The 20,198-nt window shown below is 41.5% G+C and overlaps 1 protein-coding gene across 1 annotated transcript; it reads left to right on the top strand.

The window, feature by feature from the left end:
• The first annotated feature begins 1,614 nt into the window (after positions 1 to 1,614).
• Positions 1,615 to 15,464, top strand: LOC121608437 (monoacylglycerol lipase ABHD2). Its single transcript, XM_041939709.1, has 12 exons — positions 1,615 to 1,723; positions 2,986 to 3,053; positions 3,523 to 3,563; positions 3,828 to 4,040; positions 7,253 to 7,428; positions 7,906 to 8,073; positions 8,681 to 8,864; positions 9,959 to 10,051; positions 11,316 to 11,417; positions 11,630 to 11,699; positions 11,800 to 11,884; positions 14,561 to 15,464. Exons 4-12 carry the CDS (start codon positions 3,835 to 3,837, stop codon positions 14,767 to 14,769), a joined length of 1,293 nt encoding a protein of 430 aa, XP_041795643.1. The 5' UTR covers positions 1,615 to 1,723; positions 2,986 to 3,053; positions 3,523 to 3,563; positions 3,828 to 3,834; the 3' UTR covers positions 14,770 to 15,464.
• Positions 15,465 to 20,198: the final 4,734 nt, after the last annotated feature.

Raw genomic sequence — 20,198 nt, 5'->3', positions numbered from 1 at the left:
CAGCTCCAGCTCTGAGGCCAGTATTCCCTTTGATCGAGTGGACTGCAGGAGCAATAATAACACCAAACATTTTAGGAACTCATTCACCAACTTTGAATTTTTTGGCAAAAAAAAAAAGAAATAATTTGAAAGACCATAACTGTCCCACCAGTGATTGTAAGGCTTGCAGAATCAGCTAGCTACATCTTTTAAATCACTTCTCAAAACTTATCTAAAAACGAAAATAAAAAACTCCAGGATGTTATTAATTGTAGCTCATGGTTTTATTTCCAACATGGCGTGTCTGTTTTATTATTATTGTTGTTTAGTATCGTTTTAATTGATTTTATTTGCCCCTTTACTTTCCTGAAATGTTTTAATCCCAGTGCAACCACGTTCAGCACTTTGTAATTTTGCTTTGAAAAGTGCTGTATAAATTAAATTTGTTATTTTATCCTTATGGGTGAAGAATATTACAATTGGTCAAAAATTATTTGAAACATATTAAAACACAGGCTCTTACTAGCCAATTTGTAATCATAAAATCGTCAAAAGAATAGCTAGCTAATTGAAGAAACTGCAATATTATTCCGTTTTCACAAGGAGTTTAGGCATGATTAAAGTTTATTTTACTGTTACACACATTTTACATCACCGGGGTTAAGAGCTTCAGAAAAGAATCAGCTGAACTCTGTCGCCATCAGGTGGATGTTTCCTGTAATGTTTCCTGTAATTGCAACAGGGACCGTATCCCTTTGTCCCACTAACACTCCACTGCGGGCCACGTTTATTATAAGACTCCTTTGTCACTGACTGTGACTGTGATTAATTAAATACCAAACCAAACCAAACCAAACAGCAATATAGTGTACATATAGTAAGTATCCAGCGCTTGCAAACCTTGTTTACACTTTGCATACCTTGTATATGTAGGCTATGTGTTAAAGTTTGATCAGGAAGAGTAACACAGACATCATTCTATTCTCTGTTGAATAAATAAAGAACACACAGAATGTGGAAAATAATCTGTCAGCCAGTAGATGATAACATCTGCTCCCAGTATATAGGCGAAATGTTATGTAACAGGTGTCAGCTCACGTTCCTGTCACGTTCAGGAGGGAGCTCGTTGGCTGCATGTCACATTCAAATACTAATGCATTCAAAGAGAAAATGCTATACAAATCTCAAAATGGATTTGGCTGCAACGTTTTTGTCAAAAAAAAACAAAAACAAAAAAGTGCGACTTTTGACAATGTACTGCAACATTTTTCTCCACAACGCGATCATACAAAAAGTAGATCGAAACTACCCTTGCTACCAAGTTTTAAACATAAGCAAATGATTTAATAAAATGTATATAATGATAAAAAATGCACATTATAATAACAAAAGATATGCATTATTAAAAAAAAAACATAAGATGACGTTTGACAGATAAGGGGCGTGGAAACTGACTGACCTGCTGTTCAGATGTTACGTCATCGCATTTTTAACCAATGAGAGAGCCGCTATGCGATGCAAATTCCAGATTCTTCTGGGTAGTGGAATTGGAGATGTCGGAGAGGCTGCCGCTGTTGGTACTGCAGCTAGTGTGGCTAGCTTCGGCTCCGTGAATTAAAGGGCGTCTCACACATCAGCCAGCATGATTTAGCGGAACACAACAAACGAACGAAATGCCACGAACATAAATAAGGCCTGTCGCTTTTAAGCAGCAAGGAGGTTCACCGCCCCCCCCCCAGCCGAGGTAAGTAAGCTAAAGATGCTGGTGCTGTGCCCGTGGTTTGTGTCGGTACTCAAATGATGCTACCTCATTAGATCCATAATTAACGGCAGAAATTCGACCGTTATAGAGTTTCTGATGCTCTGCCTCCTGAGATAGCCTCTATTAAACTAACGTTAGCAAGAAAACATGCTCAATGTGAAGTTACTGCGCAGAAATATTCAGGGTGGGCAGCAAGCTCATCCAAAAAGGCGACATGGTTTTCATCCACTGGACCTCCGGGGCGACAGAAGATGCGGCGGGGATTGTTGGCCCGCTCTTCCGCAGACATAACGCTAACACACTCGTCAACACAGGCTGACGTCCAGCGTTCGCTTTCGTCCCGAAGTGTGCCTGTTTGGACCCGTTTCACGCAGGGTAAGCTAGCCAACGACAGCTAGCAAACCTCGGTAAATGTGCTCCTGGTGGCTTGTGAGTCGGGAACAAGACAGAGGAGCTAATGTTAGCAGCTGCTCCGACGCCAAATTGGATCGTTTGTCGCCGGACACAGTCTGACTTACAAGAAACACACTTTCTCTCGGCATGAGCTCGACACAACTGTCAGATATACTCACTGGATGTGTTTGCGGTGGGGGAGACTGGTATTAAACTGTGGATGTGGGGGCGGGTTATTTAATGGAGCTAATTCTACGCAGCTGGGCTCAATTCTGGCACCATGTTTGTTTGGGGCTGATGTTGGTTTACAGGTGATGTTTGTATGAGTCCGTTACTTCTAAAAGAAAGTGGTGGTAACACACCACTCCTAAACGAGTAGAGCAAACATGACCAAGTGTCAGTAAAAGCTTTACTGATGCATGTTATTACTATTATTAGCTGGACTGTCAGAATTAAAACAGCATACACTTTATGGCTTTAGAGGAGCAGAAACACACCTGATATATCTTAGCTGATTTGAGGTCAGCAACACTGGTGATAAGTAGCAATACGTTCACTGTACTGAATGTGTTGAATCATGTTATTACATGATAAATGACAATCCAATATCAACACCCATTTATTGTTTTATCGTTTCATAACTTAATTAAATCACCATGCTTAGTGGTATATCTGAATCTAGAGTCAGTTTGATAATAAGAAGACACTGAACAGGCATGATAAGGATGCCGCTGTGGAGCTGAGGCATTTAGATGAGACTTTGAACACAAGTAAAGAAAAAAAATGGAGAAGAATGCTGCTCAATTACTATCAGATCAGTGGGTCAGTGTGTTTTCCGTGTTTGTCTTCAGGTTTGACCACATCACTGTGACTTCACATTTTCAGACTTTTGAAGCAAGTCCTTATCAGAACATTAAATGTAAGTAAAAGCCAAGTTTTTTTTTTTAAGCTTTGCATTTAATTCCTGACGTATCATCATCTGTTATGTGGCTACGATGTAAAACATCCATCTGTTTTTGTGAAATCCTGTACCACAGCTTCCCTTATTTGTGGTAATGCGATGCTGTGGCCTTTTCTGTACTCTTCACAGTTCCTGTTCTTTTATTCTGCAATTTCACAGCTCAAATCACCTCTTTAATGCTTTAAACATACTGTATATAACCTAAAGGTAGATGTGTTATGGTGTAATAGTATCGATTCATTGCAGAAGAAGTGATGTTATTCAGTGCAGAATCTGCTGAATGTAATGATTTATTTTAAGTAATGTCAGCACCTCTATTTTCCATGTAGCGAAGCTTTATATTGGTACTTTGTAAGCTGTAATGTAATTAAGGTAAGTGTATTAAATAACTGACTGTGCTTTATCTTCTCACTCTGTATTCCCACAGATCTGTTGCTACAGCGCCTTGGGCACCCGGAGGACAATTAGGTTGGTCAGACATCGTCAGATATTTCTCTTTTCCATTTTCGTGCTTTATCTTAAGCATTAAAGCAAGGGAATAACTATTATTTTGTAAAAGTTATGGGTGCTTTTTATGATCAAATATTTAGATTATGAAAGGGAGTACAGGTTTGTTTAAAATGCAGTTCTTAATTGGCCGTGTAAATACATGTGTTACTGACATTTGAAATTTAGGTTCGTTTGTGTTTTACAAGTGAAATATTGAAAGAAATCCACCGTTTTGTTTTCCAGAATAACCATGAACCACGAGTCAGACGTGAACACCATCTCTCCAGAGCTGCCAGCCATGTTCGACGGCATGAAGCTGGCGGCGGTGGCCACGGTGCTCTACATCATCGTCCGCTGCCTGAACCTCAAGAGCCCCACTGCACCCCCGGACCTCACCTACCAGGACACGCCCCTGAACCGCTTCCTCCTCAAGTCCTGTCCTCAGCTGACCAAAGAGTGAGTTCTCGGCTCTGTGTCTGCCACTCAAGGCATTACCATGGAAATGCTAGTCGGCCATCTGGGGCTGCAGTGAAGGTAGCAGTTTGGCTGGCGGTGGTCCCATCTGTCATCAATGTTCCTGAGTGTGCCGCATGTCTGTACCCGAGATGTCTGGCTTTAACGTCAGCTCTGGCGTGAATTAAACACCAGGCTGTATTTTTGAAGTTATCCCAAAGGTAGCCTAGGTTTATCACTCTCACTATACAAATATAGACTTATTCATCACAGGGCATGAACATTTGCATATATGATGATGCACATCTCCCCCTCAGGGCAACTCTGATGTCTACTATAATTTGAATCTTCCACCTGGTTTTATAATAACTGATGCAAACTAGCAGTTGTTCGTACAGGCCAGTGTAAGGTAGCAGCTGGACTCTAATATCCTGTAGGTTGTTGGACCTGCCTTTACACAAAGTAAACTTAGTTGTTTGTTCCTGAATGAGCACTGCTGTCTATGTCCTGTTTTCTGCTGGTGTTGTAATACTCCAGAGTAACTTTCAGCTCTGTAGGGTGGTCCCTTCAAGCCTTCATCATGGGTGTCTTCTTATATAAGTGGTTGTTACTGAGCCCTTTGCCTTTCAACTGCAGTGTCAGTGAATCTCAAGGCCGCACTGATGTTTACATCTGTGTCTGGTTTGTTATCATTCCCTCCTGAGCTGCCATACTTTGCTTACAGAACATGTATGTCCCAGTGTATAGCTGAGCTGAGATAACTGAAGTCCTGGAACCCGTCAGCGTTGTTGACGCTGGTGTCGGCATCATCTGCGTGGTGTCTCTGTGTTGTGGAGAAGTCACATTTGTAGCTCATAATGACATCCTGCAGTGTTGCATAACAGAGATCAATTACACAGCGGAAAGCATAGGAGGGATGTTGTGAGGTTAACGGAGTCAACAGCATTTTTTGTTTGGCTGTGTTTGGGGACATGCACACCAGGGTTTTTGGCTCACGTAGAGGACAGTGCAGAACGGATGACTTTTTCTTGATGGGAATCTTGGTGTTAGCTTATCTCGGTGTTAGCTTTTTCTTTATCTAACGGAACTTATTTTGCCTTTATCAGTTTGATTTGACAAAAAATAGTCACAGATATGCTTCAGCTGATTTGTTACAAGTACAAATATCAAGCCCGCGGCAACACTAAACAGACCAATACCAGACAAAGTATAGGCAGAAATTTAGTTGAATAGAGTCAAGTACAGTTAAAAGATAAACGAGAAAGGAAACCTACATGAGAGCAAAGACCGCTTGATGGAATCAAGTCTTACATGATGCTTGTACCTTTTAGGTGTAGGAGCCGCCAGGTTGCCCTGTTTTATTTTTTTTAATAGTTCTTTGAGCTAATGGTCAGGACAAGCCTTTTAGGCTTTAGTCATTTTTTCAAATGGTAGTGTTTGGTGTTTTCCCAGCTTGCTCGTATCAAAAGCCTGATTCTTTACTTCTGGACTTTGATCTGGACTTTTGATCTTTGCTTCGTCAAACTACACAGAAGCATCTGTTTCCCCTTTCCATTACCTAACAGCTATGAAAGACAACAGCACGCACGCATGCACAGTATGAGAAGGTGACATTTACCACTCCAAAAGGCTTCAACCCATAGTCACCCAGATTCAACAAGAGATCAGAACTAAGACTGGACAACAAGTAACATTTTTATTTTGAGGATAGTTTATGTTAGTAACATTTACAAACTTCAGTGAAAAAGCCTGTTTTCAGTTATCAGCTGACGTACACAAAATTCTTATCTTCGATCGAGCAGCAAAAGTCCTCAGTTACCTGTAATTTAATAGTCAAAAGAATATTAATTGGGGCTATTAATAGGTGTTTTTCAAACTGTATTGATTAGAGGGAAAACTGCCAAACAAGATAAAAGCTGTTTGTGTTCTTAGCTGTCTGTTTCCTCCCATTGATGAACTTAATGAACCTAGCAGTGTGCCTCTCCTCCATCCTCATTCCAACAATGAGGTTATCCTCTTCCCATAGACAAAGATTAAGCCTGCAGAGTACCTTCGAGAAAAGTGTGGATAAGCTTCAACTTACAGTGCATGCTGGAGGTGATTACATTATCACCAGAAGGAAGTCTGCTTTTTGATTGACAGTCCTCTTATGTAAGAGTGTACTTTGTAGGTGCAGTAATAGTTGGAGCCGCTGTAAGAGGTGAGGCAACACGAGGTTGAAGGGCTTGTGCAACTGTTGATGTAATTGATCCCTTTGCTTTCTCTGCGTTTCATGTACTGTATGCACGAGTGTCCACGTTGCAGCTGCGCTTGAGTTCAGTTGAGCGATGCTGATCTTGTTTATTTCGTCTCATCGCCTCCCAAGATGTCCCACTCTTCACTTCTTTGTCAGCGAGTGTAACAAGAAAAAATTCAGATAGGATGTTACATAATTGAAGGAAAGTGAGAAAAAGGCAATCAGATGTTTGCGTGTGTGTCATTTCCAAACACTGTGATTAGGTTGGACTTGTACTGTGAAAAGCTTGTGTTTTTCAGTGGAATTTGATTTGTCTGTAACTGAACCTATGAACTACATTTTTCCTAAATTCCCCTTAAATAGCTGCAAAATGTCACATGAACTAAACATTACCTGCGGCATTACGTGAAAAGCAGACAAATAGTTGTCCCTATAGCTCTTATTATGAGCCGTGATTATGATATTGTATTGAAGTGGTGTTCGTTTCGATTAAATGATGGGGGGAAAAACAGCACCTAAAAGGGTTTTCCTGTCAAGTTGTTCTTTTGTCTCAGCATGGAAATAAGACGGTGATTCATAATAATGCACAACACAAGGCACAATATTTCAAAGGAATATTATGTAAGAGATTTGACTCCTACAGCAAACTCCTACTGAGGTGTCACTGGAATTCAAGTGCACATTCACAGCATAACTTATCAAAACAAAGCAACAGACTGACATTAAACATTGATGTCAGTTAGGAGGGTGGAGCAGTCTCACAAAAGCTACAATGGAAATGTGACTTTGTATGCAAGCGTGCCACGTGCCCGAATGTTCATGTCTGCATCTGCCACCAGTGCAAAGTGTCCGCTCAGGATAACATTGCGTTAATTTTATGTCTGGGCACTAACCTTGTGCTCTTATTGAGTGCATTAGCAGAATAAGCTCATATTTCGGTATCAAATTTAATAGCAGTGTCCAATTTTCTGTTTTCCAGGTACATTCCTCCCTTACTGTGGGGTAAGAGCGGTCACCTCCAGACAGCACTGTATGGTAAACTTGGTCGGGTGAGCTCACCCCACCCCAGTGGAGTGAGGAAGTACTTACCCATGCAGGACGGGGCCACTTCGACCTTTGACCTCTTCGAGCCAATGGGGGACCATCAAACAGGAGGTGATGCATTTGATCAAGATCTGCTTTTTTCTTTACCAACATTTTGTTTTTGTTGGTTGGTGCTATTTGGTAGCACTTTGTTATTCCCGAGACTTCCCGAGTCAGGTCCTCCAGTTCAACTGTGATGATGCAAACGACTCACTCAGTGATGCTTGTAATGCAGTCGTGTGAGGACCGTGTTAAAGATGGGTTCCTTTCTTTGAATGCCTCAGCTGAACCCTGACCCTACCACCTCAGCTTTGATCTCGTGATCCTCTCAGAAAGCTTAAGGCTCACATGACATTTGATTCCCTAAAAAGTAGCGTTACTATTTCCATTCTGTTTTCCTTAAACTGTATTTGACAGACAAACAGCCTAATCCTTGGCAGTGCTTTGCCTCACTCCTTTTTAATATACTAATGTGAGTGACATACTCATTTGTGCTTACATATTTCTGACTGGCAAATGTCTCTCTGATCTGTCTGCCTGTTTCACCAGATGACATCACCATGGTGATATGCCCTGGTATCGGTAACCATAGCGAGAAGCATTACATCCGAACCTTTGTGGATTACGCCCAGAAGGACGGTTACCGCTGTGCAGTGCTGAACCACCTCGGAGCTCTACCCAACATCGAGCTTACCTCTCCACGCATGTTCACCTACGGTGAGACCAAGGAGCTGACTTCAGTTTTACTTCACCGCTGAGAGATGAACCTGCCCCCTCAGAATCACTTCTTTATATTATATCTAGGAATCATAACCCAGTTCTTACAAAGGGGAACAAAGGATTTGATTTGGTGTGATGATCAGTAATACTGCATCATAATTTTTTGGCTCTGCTGCTCTTATCCAATTGTCTGCTGCAGCTGAGGCTTAAGAGTCTCTGGCCAGAAGCGATTTTCATAGCAGCGAGCACAGCTGAGATGTTAGTTCAGAGTGATTTTTAAAAAAATGATATCCTTTGCTGACACCGTGACTTCATCTTGATGTAATCTGGTTGAGTTACAGGCACTGGAATATAGTCATAAATTTTCGCCATTTAGACAAATCTCAGCACATCATTTCAAGGTAAAGGCTGAAGGGCTTTAAGAGCTACTAAAACTCCCAGAATTAGAGATACTGTTTCAAACCTGAGCTTATTTAAAAGGTCTGATAGAGACATGAACTTAATACTCAGAGCTAAAAGCACCTTCAGCTGGCAGTGCTGAGCAGAGAAGAATGCCCTGTCCTACAGGAGCGTCATGTGTTGCTTGTCAACTGTACTGTTTCAGGTTGCACATGGGAGTTTGCGTCAATGGTCGGCTACATAAAGCGGGCGTATCCCCAGACCCAGCTGATCGTGGTGGGCTTCAGTCTGGGCGGAAACATTGTATGCAAGTTCCTGGGCGAGAACAGGATGAACCAGGAGCGAGTGCTGTGTTGTGTCAGCGTCTGTCAGGGGTACAGCGCTCTCAGGTGTGTTGCTGTCCTCTCATCTCTTAATTGAAATGCATTGTTTCATCAAAGCTCCTTTACAGCACCGACAATCGATGCACACACATCTCTAAATATCAGTGAAGCTCAGCATAATGCCATAAAATGATTACTGCTTGCATAATTGCACGTTTAGTCTCAGCATCTCTTGTCAGTTGTTTGATCGTTCAGCTATTCTGTTCACTATTTAAATCTTAATTGATCAATTTTTTGCCAAAGTTAAAATTTGAAGAATTAGGAAAGCTTCATCAGCCTCAGAGTCTGGTTTCATACGGTCTTTTTTTTCCACAGTTTGCGCCAACTTTGTAGCGTGGATGGTTTGTGTGTGTTCAGGCTGTGTATTCATATATTATGCATCGTCGCCCAAATCCCTTTGCCGATACAATGCAATGAACTGAATTGGCTGTTTGACCGCATGTCCAGAATAACTCACTTTGTGTGCACAGTCACATTTTGTGAAACACGCTGGACAAACAAGCACACTAGGACGGTGTTTTTAAACCAGTAGTCCATGTGGGTGGGAGCTGCGTTCATGTTGGACTGAGAGACTCCCTCTGTGTTTTAAATGCAGCCAGCGTCTCTTGGCAGACATGACAGGCTGAGTCTGTTAAAGTTTGGATGTGGGCAGTGGGGAAGGGTGTGTTGTAGAGACTGAAATTGGATTTGGAGTTTTTTTTTTCCCCTCTAATGGATTCTCCTTTCAAATCACAGCCCAAGCCTAAGCTGACCCGCCTGTCAGCGCTCCTCTGAGAGCTGGGGATTCCTCTTTTCAACAAATCATGTGTGATTAACAAATCCTACTTTTGGTTATTTGTATAGTTGTATTTGACCTCAAATTGTATTGTAAGGCCAAGAAGAAAATAAGAAATAATTAGTTTATTTGTTGTGTATCTTTAGTTGTGTTGGTTGAGCCTGTCTCCGTCAGTGAGCTGCATGCTAATGCCTGACACCATTGCTACTCTCTGCACCAGCGTGACTCTTTGTCTAGTGGATTACACAGGACATTTGGTGTGTTGTTTGGAATGCAGACAGGCTGCACAAAGCTAACTTCCTGTGCATTTGTCTCTTTCTCTCAGGGCCCAGGAAACATTCCTGCAGTGGGATCAGTTCAGGCGCTTCTATAACTTTCTCATGGCCGACAACATGAAGAAAATCATCCTCTCACACAGGTATCACTGTTAGTCCTGAACATGCAGCACAAACTGTTTCCCCGTCATTTTTCATCACTGTAAAGGTCTGTTCACATGTTTTCTGGTGTTTGCCTGTGCAGTACTCTAACTTTACATCAGTATGACAGACAACAAGGTTTGTCAATTCTCCAAAGGCTCCTGAAACTTCCACATAAAGCTGTGGCTCATCCTGTGGGTCCAGCATGCAGGTTTTCAGTGCATCTTGATCACAGTCGTTTTGGTGTGGTGTTGGACTGTAGATGCAGATCAAAGCTGCATCAAAGATTTGTGCAGGTCAAGTCGGATTAGACAATAGCTTTTATTCTGCTCGCAGTATTATCATTAGTAAAAGTAATAAAACTACTTTTTTTTAACATATTGAGGTTAAATGTCAGGGTTAAATTTACACAGGGTACACCATCTTCAATTATTTTTGCTTTTCCTCTTTTAGTTATTAATGGTGAATGGAATAGCATATTTTTGTGTATTATTATACAATATTGTTATGTTATTTGGAGATATTGATTGGAGGATATTGCAGTTTTTTTTCTAAGCCAAGGGGAGGCTTCAGATGAAAGATCGATAACACTGTGGAGGATCTTGCTTTTTTCAAAAAAAGTTAAACGCACAGTACTTCCCACCCCAGTGGTTTATATACAGTCCCTTGCTGCTTTGCACTAGTGGTTGACTACAAACTCGTTTCCAAAAAAGTTGCATCTTTAAATAAATATAATGTGAGCATTTGCTATTCCTTTTTGCCATGTTCTCAATTGAAAACAGTACTAACTGTTTTGCCTCAAAAGCTTCTGAATCTGATGCAGCAACACGTTTCAAACAAGTCGGGACAGGAGCAACTAAAGACTGGGAAAGATGTGGAACGCTCCAAAAACACCTGTTTGGATCATTCCACATGTAAACAGACTGCTTGGTAACAGGTGATAGTATCATGATTGGGTATGAAAGGAGCATCCTGGAAAGGCTCAGTCGATCACAAGCGAGGATGGAGCGAGGTTCAACACTTTGTGAACACATGATTGGTTAAAGATTATTACTACATAGTCTCAGGAACACTTCATAAAGCCGTTGTTGGCAAATGGAGTTTGTTTGCTAATGATGTGATCTGTTTTTATTTTACACAGCTTCCCAACTTTTTTGGAATCACGGTCGTAATTAACCGCACAATGAGCAGTTATTGATTTCAACATGTTTAATAATAATAATCTTTTTGTCTGTGCCTGCTGTGTGCATTTTTAACATGTTACAGGCACAGTCTGTTCGGAGGAAGCTCAGTTAAAATGTTGGATGCAGATCTCAGTCGGCTGTACACAGCGACGTCCCTCATGCAGATCGACGACAACATCATGAGGTGTGTGGAGGAACAAATAAGTCACAGCTTTCAGTGCTGTTTTGATGTAGTAGATTGTAGATCTGTGTTTTTGAATTTCCTTATCTGTATTTGTCCCTTGCACTTGCAATAGCATTCATCCATTTGTCAGCGGTGAGAGTATGAAATGTCTGTGATGCATTTGTCAAGTGGAATTATTCAATAACACTTCCTGTTTTTTGGGGTTTCAACAGAAAATTCCATGGCCACAGCTCTCTCAAAGAGTACTATGAGAAGGAGAGTTGTGTACATTATATTCACAATGTAAGATCTGCTTTTACATACACCTCACGTCATCTCATATTATGTTGCTCTTTTTGGTCTGTTGGTGTATTTGTTTGATATGTGGATTTTTGTTTTCTAGGTAAAGGTGCCCCTGCTGCTAGTGAACTCTGCAGATGATCCTCTGGTTCATGACTCGCTGCTCACCATCCCTCGCACACTAGCAGGTAACTAACAGCATGTGTTATGACAGCAGCAACAGTACCAAAGCCCAGATTTAGTATATTTCATATGATTCTACACACACTTCTCAATACTGATTATTTAATTCTGCAGACAAATTCCAAATACGAACTAAATACGTTGGTCTGTGCTGTGCGACTCTGTCCTCGGGTTTGTCAGTTAGTAGATGCACCTGCAGACAGATCATGGGGACATGTTTGAAGTTGATCCTCTAACGAGTCAATGGTTTTTAATACAACAGGCCTGGTCTGTCTGACTAATGGCTGCAGTTAACACCCCAGCATTTGCTCTCAGGAGTATGTCTGCAATCGCAAAAGGCCTTCTGATGAGTTGGCTCTGTACCCTGAACAGGACCGGGTGTGGCACAGAGGTCTGGTCTATGAGTAATGTCTTTGGTGTGTTACAGCAACTGTAACATTCACTCACACACACATACCTCAGTGTCCCTCTATCGGTTAAAAGTGAGTTTAAATCTTTCTCAGGTTCCCATCATCAAAGATTTTATCCAGAAATGGATCCAGGGTGTTTGAACCATATGACATAGTGCTTATCAGGCCTCCCTTCTCCTCGGCCTGTGCTATTTTAAAACACACTGACTGACACAGACTGACTTTTTTTGGAAAAGAAAACTCCCTCATATGAGTGTGGGGGTGGATGAGTCAGGACTGGAAGTATGTGTGACTCTATCCTATATGTGTCTCCAGAGAGAAACACTAACTGAAAAGAGGATCAGCTGCCCCTTGGCCTCAAATGTGATAAACTGACTCAGACACAAAACCAAGGCTGTACTGAACAGCTGCAAAGCTTCATTCATAGCGTTGTTTGAATTCTAAATCAGCTCCCCCCTCATGTCTGTTCCTTTATACACAGTTGCAGATAAAGATTTGGCTATAATATTTTAGTATTTAATTATTTATAGAATTAAATTCCAGTGGTGGCTGTGTAGAATTTTTATTTCTGACTTGTGTGATCGATCCAATTGCCAATAAAAAGTCCAAAAATTCAAGTTATTTATAAGTATTGAAGCTGAACTGGCAAGTTATAGTCACTTGATTTAATAGGAGAGTACCTCATTTAATCTGATGAATCACTTTATTCAAATTTTATTGATTTTAGGGCGATGATGTCATGAAATATGATGACAGAAGCTTCTTTAAAAAAAAAAAAAAAAAAAAGATATTTGGTACAGCCTGCCTCTCTAACCCCATGAGAGGACTGAACAGAAATACTCGCTGTGTTGGTTTGATAAGAAGAGTTTACAGCTAATTATTACGTCAGTTATATGATGGTAAAAGTGTTACATCTGGTTTATATTCACCTCAGGGAAATAATTTATTACAGTCATGCCGCAGTATGTGTTGTGTCCATGTGATGCAACGTCTTTTTTTAGTACAAGTTTTCAAGACCGCTCTGTTCCCAGCTGTCACTCAGCACCCGCTGAGACGGCGGCTCTCGGCGAGCACTCAGTTGTCCCAGTGCAGCTCAGCAGCCGTCATGAATAGTGCACAGTGGTGAAAGCCCTGCAGGATCTTAATCACTAGTCGACCGCATCAGGCTCACCCACTAACCCAGATAAAAGCAGGAGAAACAAGAGATCCAGGCCAATCCTTTTCAAGAGACCACTCTTCCTGGTTGTCCGCAGCTGCAGCGCTCTGCTGATCAGAAAGAGATTATTGGTTTGTCTGCCGTGTGGAGAAGATGTTCAGGGTTCATTCATTTCATTATGAGTAGATTCGCTAGCTAATGCCGTATTTATAGACTGTGGAAAAACACAGACGTAGCATCAGTCCACAGCCGTCCCCAGGTCATTTAAGAAACCTTTTCAAGTCTGATCTGTAGGTGTAGCACTCAATCCCGTCATGGCCAAATGTATGTGGACGCCTGAGCATTACACCCATATGTGATTATTGAACTTTGCATTCTGAAATCAGCATTTAAAAGTCTACTTTGCAGGATGTTCCTAAAAATATGTATACACTCATACAAAAGTAATCCACCTCAATCAATACTGATGACCCACTAGAAGTGTGTGGGTGTATTTATCTGCCACAGGGATTTGCTCCCATTCACCCTCAATTCGTGAGTTCCGACGCAGATGTTAGCCGATAAGTTCCAGTTCATCCTAAAATAGTTTGATGGGGTAAGGGCTCTATGCAGACCAGTCAAGTTCTTCCGCAGCAAGCCTAGAAAAAAAACTACTATACTTTTGGCCAAAAGTGTATTAGCCAAGCAAGCAAGAGGCTGAGTGTGAACGCCCTGAGAGGCCTGTCAGTCAAGGAAAACCTGTCATATATATTTATATCCACTTATTTCCAAAATCACCCCCAGGATACACGTTGGAAGAACTTAATTAACCATCCAGAGTCTACTTTTAGGAAAACATTTACTGATTTTGTAATTCAAGAGAGAGGTAGTGCTTTAAAGATTAACTGATCTTCAGCAGCTTATTGATTGGCTCACACTTTCAGCTGTCAAACATCCTTCCAGGAAGTTGAGTCACACTGTTATCTGTTTGACCATGCAAACGCACCCTCGCTATCTATACCAGGCATAAAATGGTCCCTGGCAAGCCCATATTTGTGCTTGTGTCCAGTTGGCTCTCAGATAGTGTGTACACACCGTGCAGACGCCTAATTGCTGTGTGTTGTGTCATCCTTCAGCAAAGATGACGAATGTGATCTTTTCCCTGACGCTACACGGAGGCCACCTGGGCTTCTTCGAGGGCGCGGTGCTCTTCCCCCAACCCCTCACCTGGATGGACAAAGTGATTGTGGGTTACGCCAACGCCATGTGCCAGTGGGAGAAGCAGAAACCGCCGTGCCAAAGTGCACACCTGAGTGAGAGCTCCTGCACAGAGGAAAAAGCCTAAACCTGTGACCTCTGTACCCGTCTCGCTCCTCCTCTCCCCTTCTCCCCCTCTCCAACCCCTCTGTCCCAGCACTGAGGAGACACCTGAACTAAACCTTAAACTTCTCTCTCTTCTCTGCCTTCTCCTCCGGTGCTATTCACCCCTCCCGACCCACAATCCCCACTCACACACGTCTCCACGCCTTCTCCACAGCTCCCCTTCGTAATCGCCATCACCTTACAGATGTGAAGGGACAACAAGGACTAACTGCCTTTGTGCTCTTTTCCGTTGCGAGGACTTTGAATTCAGAGCAGGAACATTTTTGTTTCTCTGCGCTCACACAACAACGATCCTTGGCCAATGGTGGCGTTGACCAAATATGAGGAGCGATGTCCCGCTGGCATTCAGAGGAAAGTGCGAGCACCACTTTAGAGTAGTCCAGTGACAAACAAGAGCACACAAAAAGCCTCCTATTACTGTAAACAAGGACTGTGCTGCAGTCGGTGTCGATTTCTGGCACCTGTAAGAAGCTCACTGCTTATCACCGCCAAGGCCATATAGCCTAGTCTGCTGTCTTAACCAACACAGCGTCTTTGTAGTATGTATGTATGTAACTCACAGATGTAGTGTGGGTGTCTGTGTGCACTTGTGTCGACCGAGAGTTAAAGACCCGTGACGGAGCATGTGATCTTTGTGTTTGGTTAGGCGTGATCCAGATTCTCTGTTCATGTTTTTTTTTTTTTTTTTTTTTTTTTTTGGGCCCTCACAGCGTCTGTTATTCGGGTGACCTGTTGCTCTGTCGTTTGTAGAAAATGTACAGTAGAAAAATTGAGTATTGCGGTGGGATTCTACACATTTCCAGCTCATAACATCCTCCTGGCACAAATGTTTTGCACTTGAAATCAGAGTGGTCAGTGCTTGCCAGACATGGCCGGGGATCAACCCCAGAGGGGATCCATGCACATTCCCACAGCTGCATTCTATCACTTTGATTCAATGCACTTTACACCTTGTATGACACAATCTTTTTATTTCCCCCTTTTTTTTTTGCCTCATTAGTCAAAGCGCAGGCATGGAGGTTATTAATGGTTTAGCTTTCCTTGTGACTTAGAGAAAAAACTGGAGGGAGCAAGGATGATAACGAAAAGTTAGATGACTCAAGTGTTCCCCTTGTCGTCTTCTGTCGTGTCTTTGAGCCCTCTTACTCTCCCGTCTGCCTTTGATCAGCTGCAGGTCCAGCCGAGACTCTGATATCCTTCTCTTACTGCACAGACCTGCCACCAGCTAGCCTCTCATTGGTTGAGCGCGCAACCCCCCCATAAACGCCTCACTCGGTGCAAACATCTCACGATGATTCTGCGGTGTCGCATTTTGAAAACGCAGCGGACTGATCGGCCACCGCGGTGCTGTTTTAAAGGGAGAATTCAGAAGTGTGAAGCAGATTTCCTCTTTATAATCTGAGCTGTGAGGTGTGATGAGTAGGAGGGCAGAGGATACCAACTCTAAACCAAATGTTTATTTCAGTGGACTGTTTGTAAAATACTGGTGATTAATCTGTTGTGTAATTAGATGGAGAACACTGCATGCAGGAAAGAAGAGACAGATTTTAATGCAAGGGAATATTTTTTGTTCATAGACTGCATTGAAAAGCTTTTTCTTATTTTCTTCACTGGGCTTAGTGTTAAGGCCGTTGCAACACAGCAGGGTGAACTCCCTCCTGAATCCATCTCAAACGTGTCCTGATGAAATCACACTGCAATAATGGGACCTGTGGACTTTTCAGAACCTGAATCTGATTGAAAACTTGTCACGAACCTTCTGGAAAAGCTTCTTCCAGTCCAGCCAAGTAATGTGTGGTCTGAAACCTGCTACTGAACACTGTGATGAGAGAGATGGGTGGTTTGAAATGATGAAGGGAGGTGCAGTGATTGACAGCAGCACTTCTTTTAAGGTTAGGTGTGTGCTGTCAGTCGTGGATTTGATGCATTTGCAAGGAGAAGCGTTTATTTACGTTGCAGGACGTTTGGCATATCAGGACAATTCATGTAATAATTTGCTTTTTTTCAATCATAAAACTGCACAACGTATTGGAAGTATGAAATTAGAAGAACCAAAAAACTCTGATGTTCAGACTGAATACGATTCAGTTTTTGTTTACACTCAAAGATGCCACTGAATCTGCATAAAACTTCATTCTTGACCCTGGAAATAGTGTTTTGTTTTAAGATTGTTATTTATTTTTACGTAGTGCTGTAATTTTGATTCTGATCTCACAGATCAGATCTAATCAAATCAGTTTTTCTTCTTTGGCTTTTTTTTTTAATGTAATTGGCTTACATGTAACCTCCTTCAGTGCAGATTATTCTGTGCAAATACTGTGAAATCCAGGTATTAGTCTCACCCTTGCTGGCTCGGCTAGAATTAAAAATAGGGATTCACCGATCCAGCTTTATCCCTCTCAGCTCACTCAATGCCAGGTGCAGATCAGATACCGGTGCCCTTTTTTCCCCACGTTTTAAAATCTGTGAGGAAGTCATTGCAAGCGTTTTTATGTACTGTAAGGTGAAACTGTATTTAATGTGGATCAGAGGCATCCTGGCCCATTCATGATCCACTTCCTAAAGCGTTTGGGTTGGTTTATCCCTACTCGTAAAGCGTTTTTGTCTATTCGAGCCACCAGCTTCCGTCTTTGCCTCTGAAGACTTTTTATCCATCATCGTTCAAACAACAAATCACTGTTGCCATCTGTTGTCAGGGAGACCAAACTACTGCCAGTCATTCACCCGCAGAGAGATTATGACACGGTTCATGGTTCACTCTGTCCACAGCTCTCATTTCAACAACATCAGGGTGGTTTGCATTTATTCCGGCTCGTAGAAAAATCAGACGAACATCAACGACACCAGCACAAACCCAGGTTCTGCAGCAAGAGCCATTTGTGTTGTTTTAAATTTTTTGCCTCCCCCCAATTTTGCACAAAAATGCAGGTTTGGATGTATTATTTTGGATGTATTTATTTCTAGTCGATTTGTTTTTTTTTGTTTTTTTTTTGTATTTTGTATTGTTAATATGACTTTTGGTGTTATTTGCTTGTGCAAATGCATCAGAGCGTGAGTGTGGATGAGTACAGTATGTGTATATACTGTGTCACATCACCATCTCTGATTGACAAACCAAAACTTCTTCACTTTAACATTGAAAAAGAAATATATAAATATAGTGTATATTCAAATATATGAGGGAACAGCTATGAAAAATAAATAAAGGCAATAACCAACCAGGAGGGATTCTCTTGTCATCTTAATGCTAACGTGACAGGAAGTAGTGTCAAAGTGTATTAGACCAAAACGTGTCATATACATGAAGATAATTTTCTCATGGAGTGTTGGATCTGACATGTTGTTTTACTGTGTTAATATGAGGATGTGCTCCGCTGTATTTATCCTAACCCCAGTGCTTCAAGCAACTCGTTTTTTCGACATCGTGGCCTCCTCTTTAACTGCTCGGACGCTGAAGAATTTAAATAGAAACCTCTCCGGTGAATTAAAATGTCAGTGATTCCAGAAATACATCTTGGATTGGGATGAACATGGCTCAGCGTTATGTTCTTCTAAAAGGGTTTTTCATTTGAAGTCTCAGCAGCCCAAACGATCGGATGAGAGCGAGCAGCACGTTGACCCACAGGAATCATTATACAGCTTTAATTTTGTGTTCACAAACGTTGTGATGCAGGAAGACGGTTAAGGTGAAGGGATGTGGCCACGAGCAGAAGAGGCGCACATAGTCACACAACATGATGTACTCTGATACTGAACACTGGGTGTGTTTGTTGAAGAAAACCAGTGGTGTGTGTGATCTAATTATGTGAGGAAATCTGGTTATTGTGTTCCAAAATAAATTATTTTCTCAAATGAAAAACTGTCCTTTTCTCTTTACTCATCAGTGGCATTAAAAAAAAAAAGAAATGTAGAAAAAAAGGCTCTAATTTAATATTAAGGTTTTTAACTAACATGGTTAAAAAAATTCACAATAAAATTGAAGGATGAGATTTGCAGGACTGGGACCTTTTTTTAATTTGACACAGTGGCGCCCCCATGTGGCGACATTGTAGCAATAAAGTTTAAATATCTTCACTTTGCCATTCTGCCCTGCTTGTATTTCAATGAAATGATCTGTTTCTTGAATTTAATTTGTGACATTTAAAGAGGAACAAATGACTCACTTTGAGCTCGCACCCATGGGTTTAACCTGTTTTTCTATCTTAATGTGGAATATTTGACATGAACTGCACACTGGCTCACATTCACAGTGCAGAGGTAAAGAGGAAATCTGGAGAAAACAAAGTTTCAGTCTGTCTGATTGACTGTAACACCAGTTAAACCTGAGGTGACACGAAGCCTGAAAACTATCCTGACCAACACCATGGTAGCCTGGACCAGTGGTCAAAAGTAACTAGGTATATTTACTCAAGTAGCGTATTTTAAGTAGGATTTTGAGGGATTTGTACTTTACATGAGTATTTCAATTTTATGATACTATTTATTTCACAAATTTAGTTATGTTATTTTACAGATTAACATTATCATGGATAAAGATGTACAGCAGGATTGACACTTTACCATCTGCAACATTAAAATTAGACATTAATTAATCTACCCAGATTATAATCTGTGTGAATAGCATGCATTATCCTGAAATGGGCCATTCTTCATAATGAGTACTTTTACTTTTGATACTTTAAGTGTATTTTGAACACTTTTGTGCTTGTTGATATTTAATGCAGGACTTTTACTTTGATTTCTGGTATGGAGGGTATCTTTTGTTTGTATGTAACACAGTGTCCCCATTTAAACCTCCCTCTTGAAACAGAATTAGCGAAAAAATAAACCTGATTTCATGAAGTGATCCTGGTTTAACTGTCAAATCTTGCTTTTATATCAGGTGAAACAACAAGAGGACGAATGATAAAAACGACAATTTCATATAAAACTTCACACACACGCACAAAAAAACATCTATTTAATTGAAAATGTCTCAATCCAGTGCAAATTGCAGAATGGATCTTTGCGGTACGTCAGACATCTGAGTGTCACGACTCAAACAAGGCTGCTGAGACACAGAGCTGTTTCCACGGCACCGCATCAGGAGGCTCACACTCCTAAAACAACAATCAAACGCAGGCTCATCCACGATCAGTTTCCCCTCTTCATATCCTTCTAAAAATCACCCACCGGTACTGTGAAACACTTCTGTACTCGCTCATCCGACAGGATTTGAGGCACAAGGCTGATGCGTAATTTCATTTTGAAGGCGACAAAACTCCAAACTCAGTCTGACTCCCTCTGGATGTGAGCTACATCATCACATCACCAACCCCCCAACCCCCCCTGCTCATAAAGTAACAAGGAACGCAAAAGAACAAACATAAACCATCGATTCTTCTCTCTGTA

Source organism: Chelmon rostratus, chromosome 1, assembly GCF_017976325.1.
Source record: "Chelmon rostratus isolate fCheRos1 chromosome 1, fCheRos1.pri, whole genome shotgun sequence".
In the NCBI taxonomy this organism is placed as follows: Eukaryota; Metazoa; Chordata; class Actinopteri; order Chaetodontiformes; family Chaetodontidae; genus Chelmon; species Chelmon rostratus.
Note: the sequence above shows the minus strand (reverse complement) of the source record. Positions and strands in the feature narration are given on the sequence as shown.

Coding starts and splice junctions, on each gene's coding strand:
- LOC121608437 (XM_041939709.1), top strand. CDS start 3,835: ATGAACCACGAGTCAGACGTGAACACCATCTCTCCAGAGCTGCCAGCC. Junction 7,429..7,905: donor GGGGGACCATCAAACAGGAG/GTGATGCATTTG, acceptor CTGTTTCACCAG/ATGACATCACCATGGTGATA. Junction 11,418..11,629: donor ATCGACGACAACATCATGAG/GTGTGTGGAGGA, acceptor GGGTTTCAACAG/AAAATTCCATGGCCACAGCT.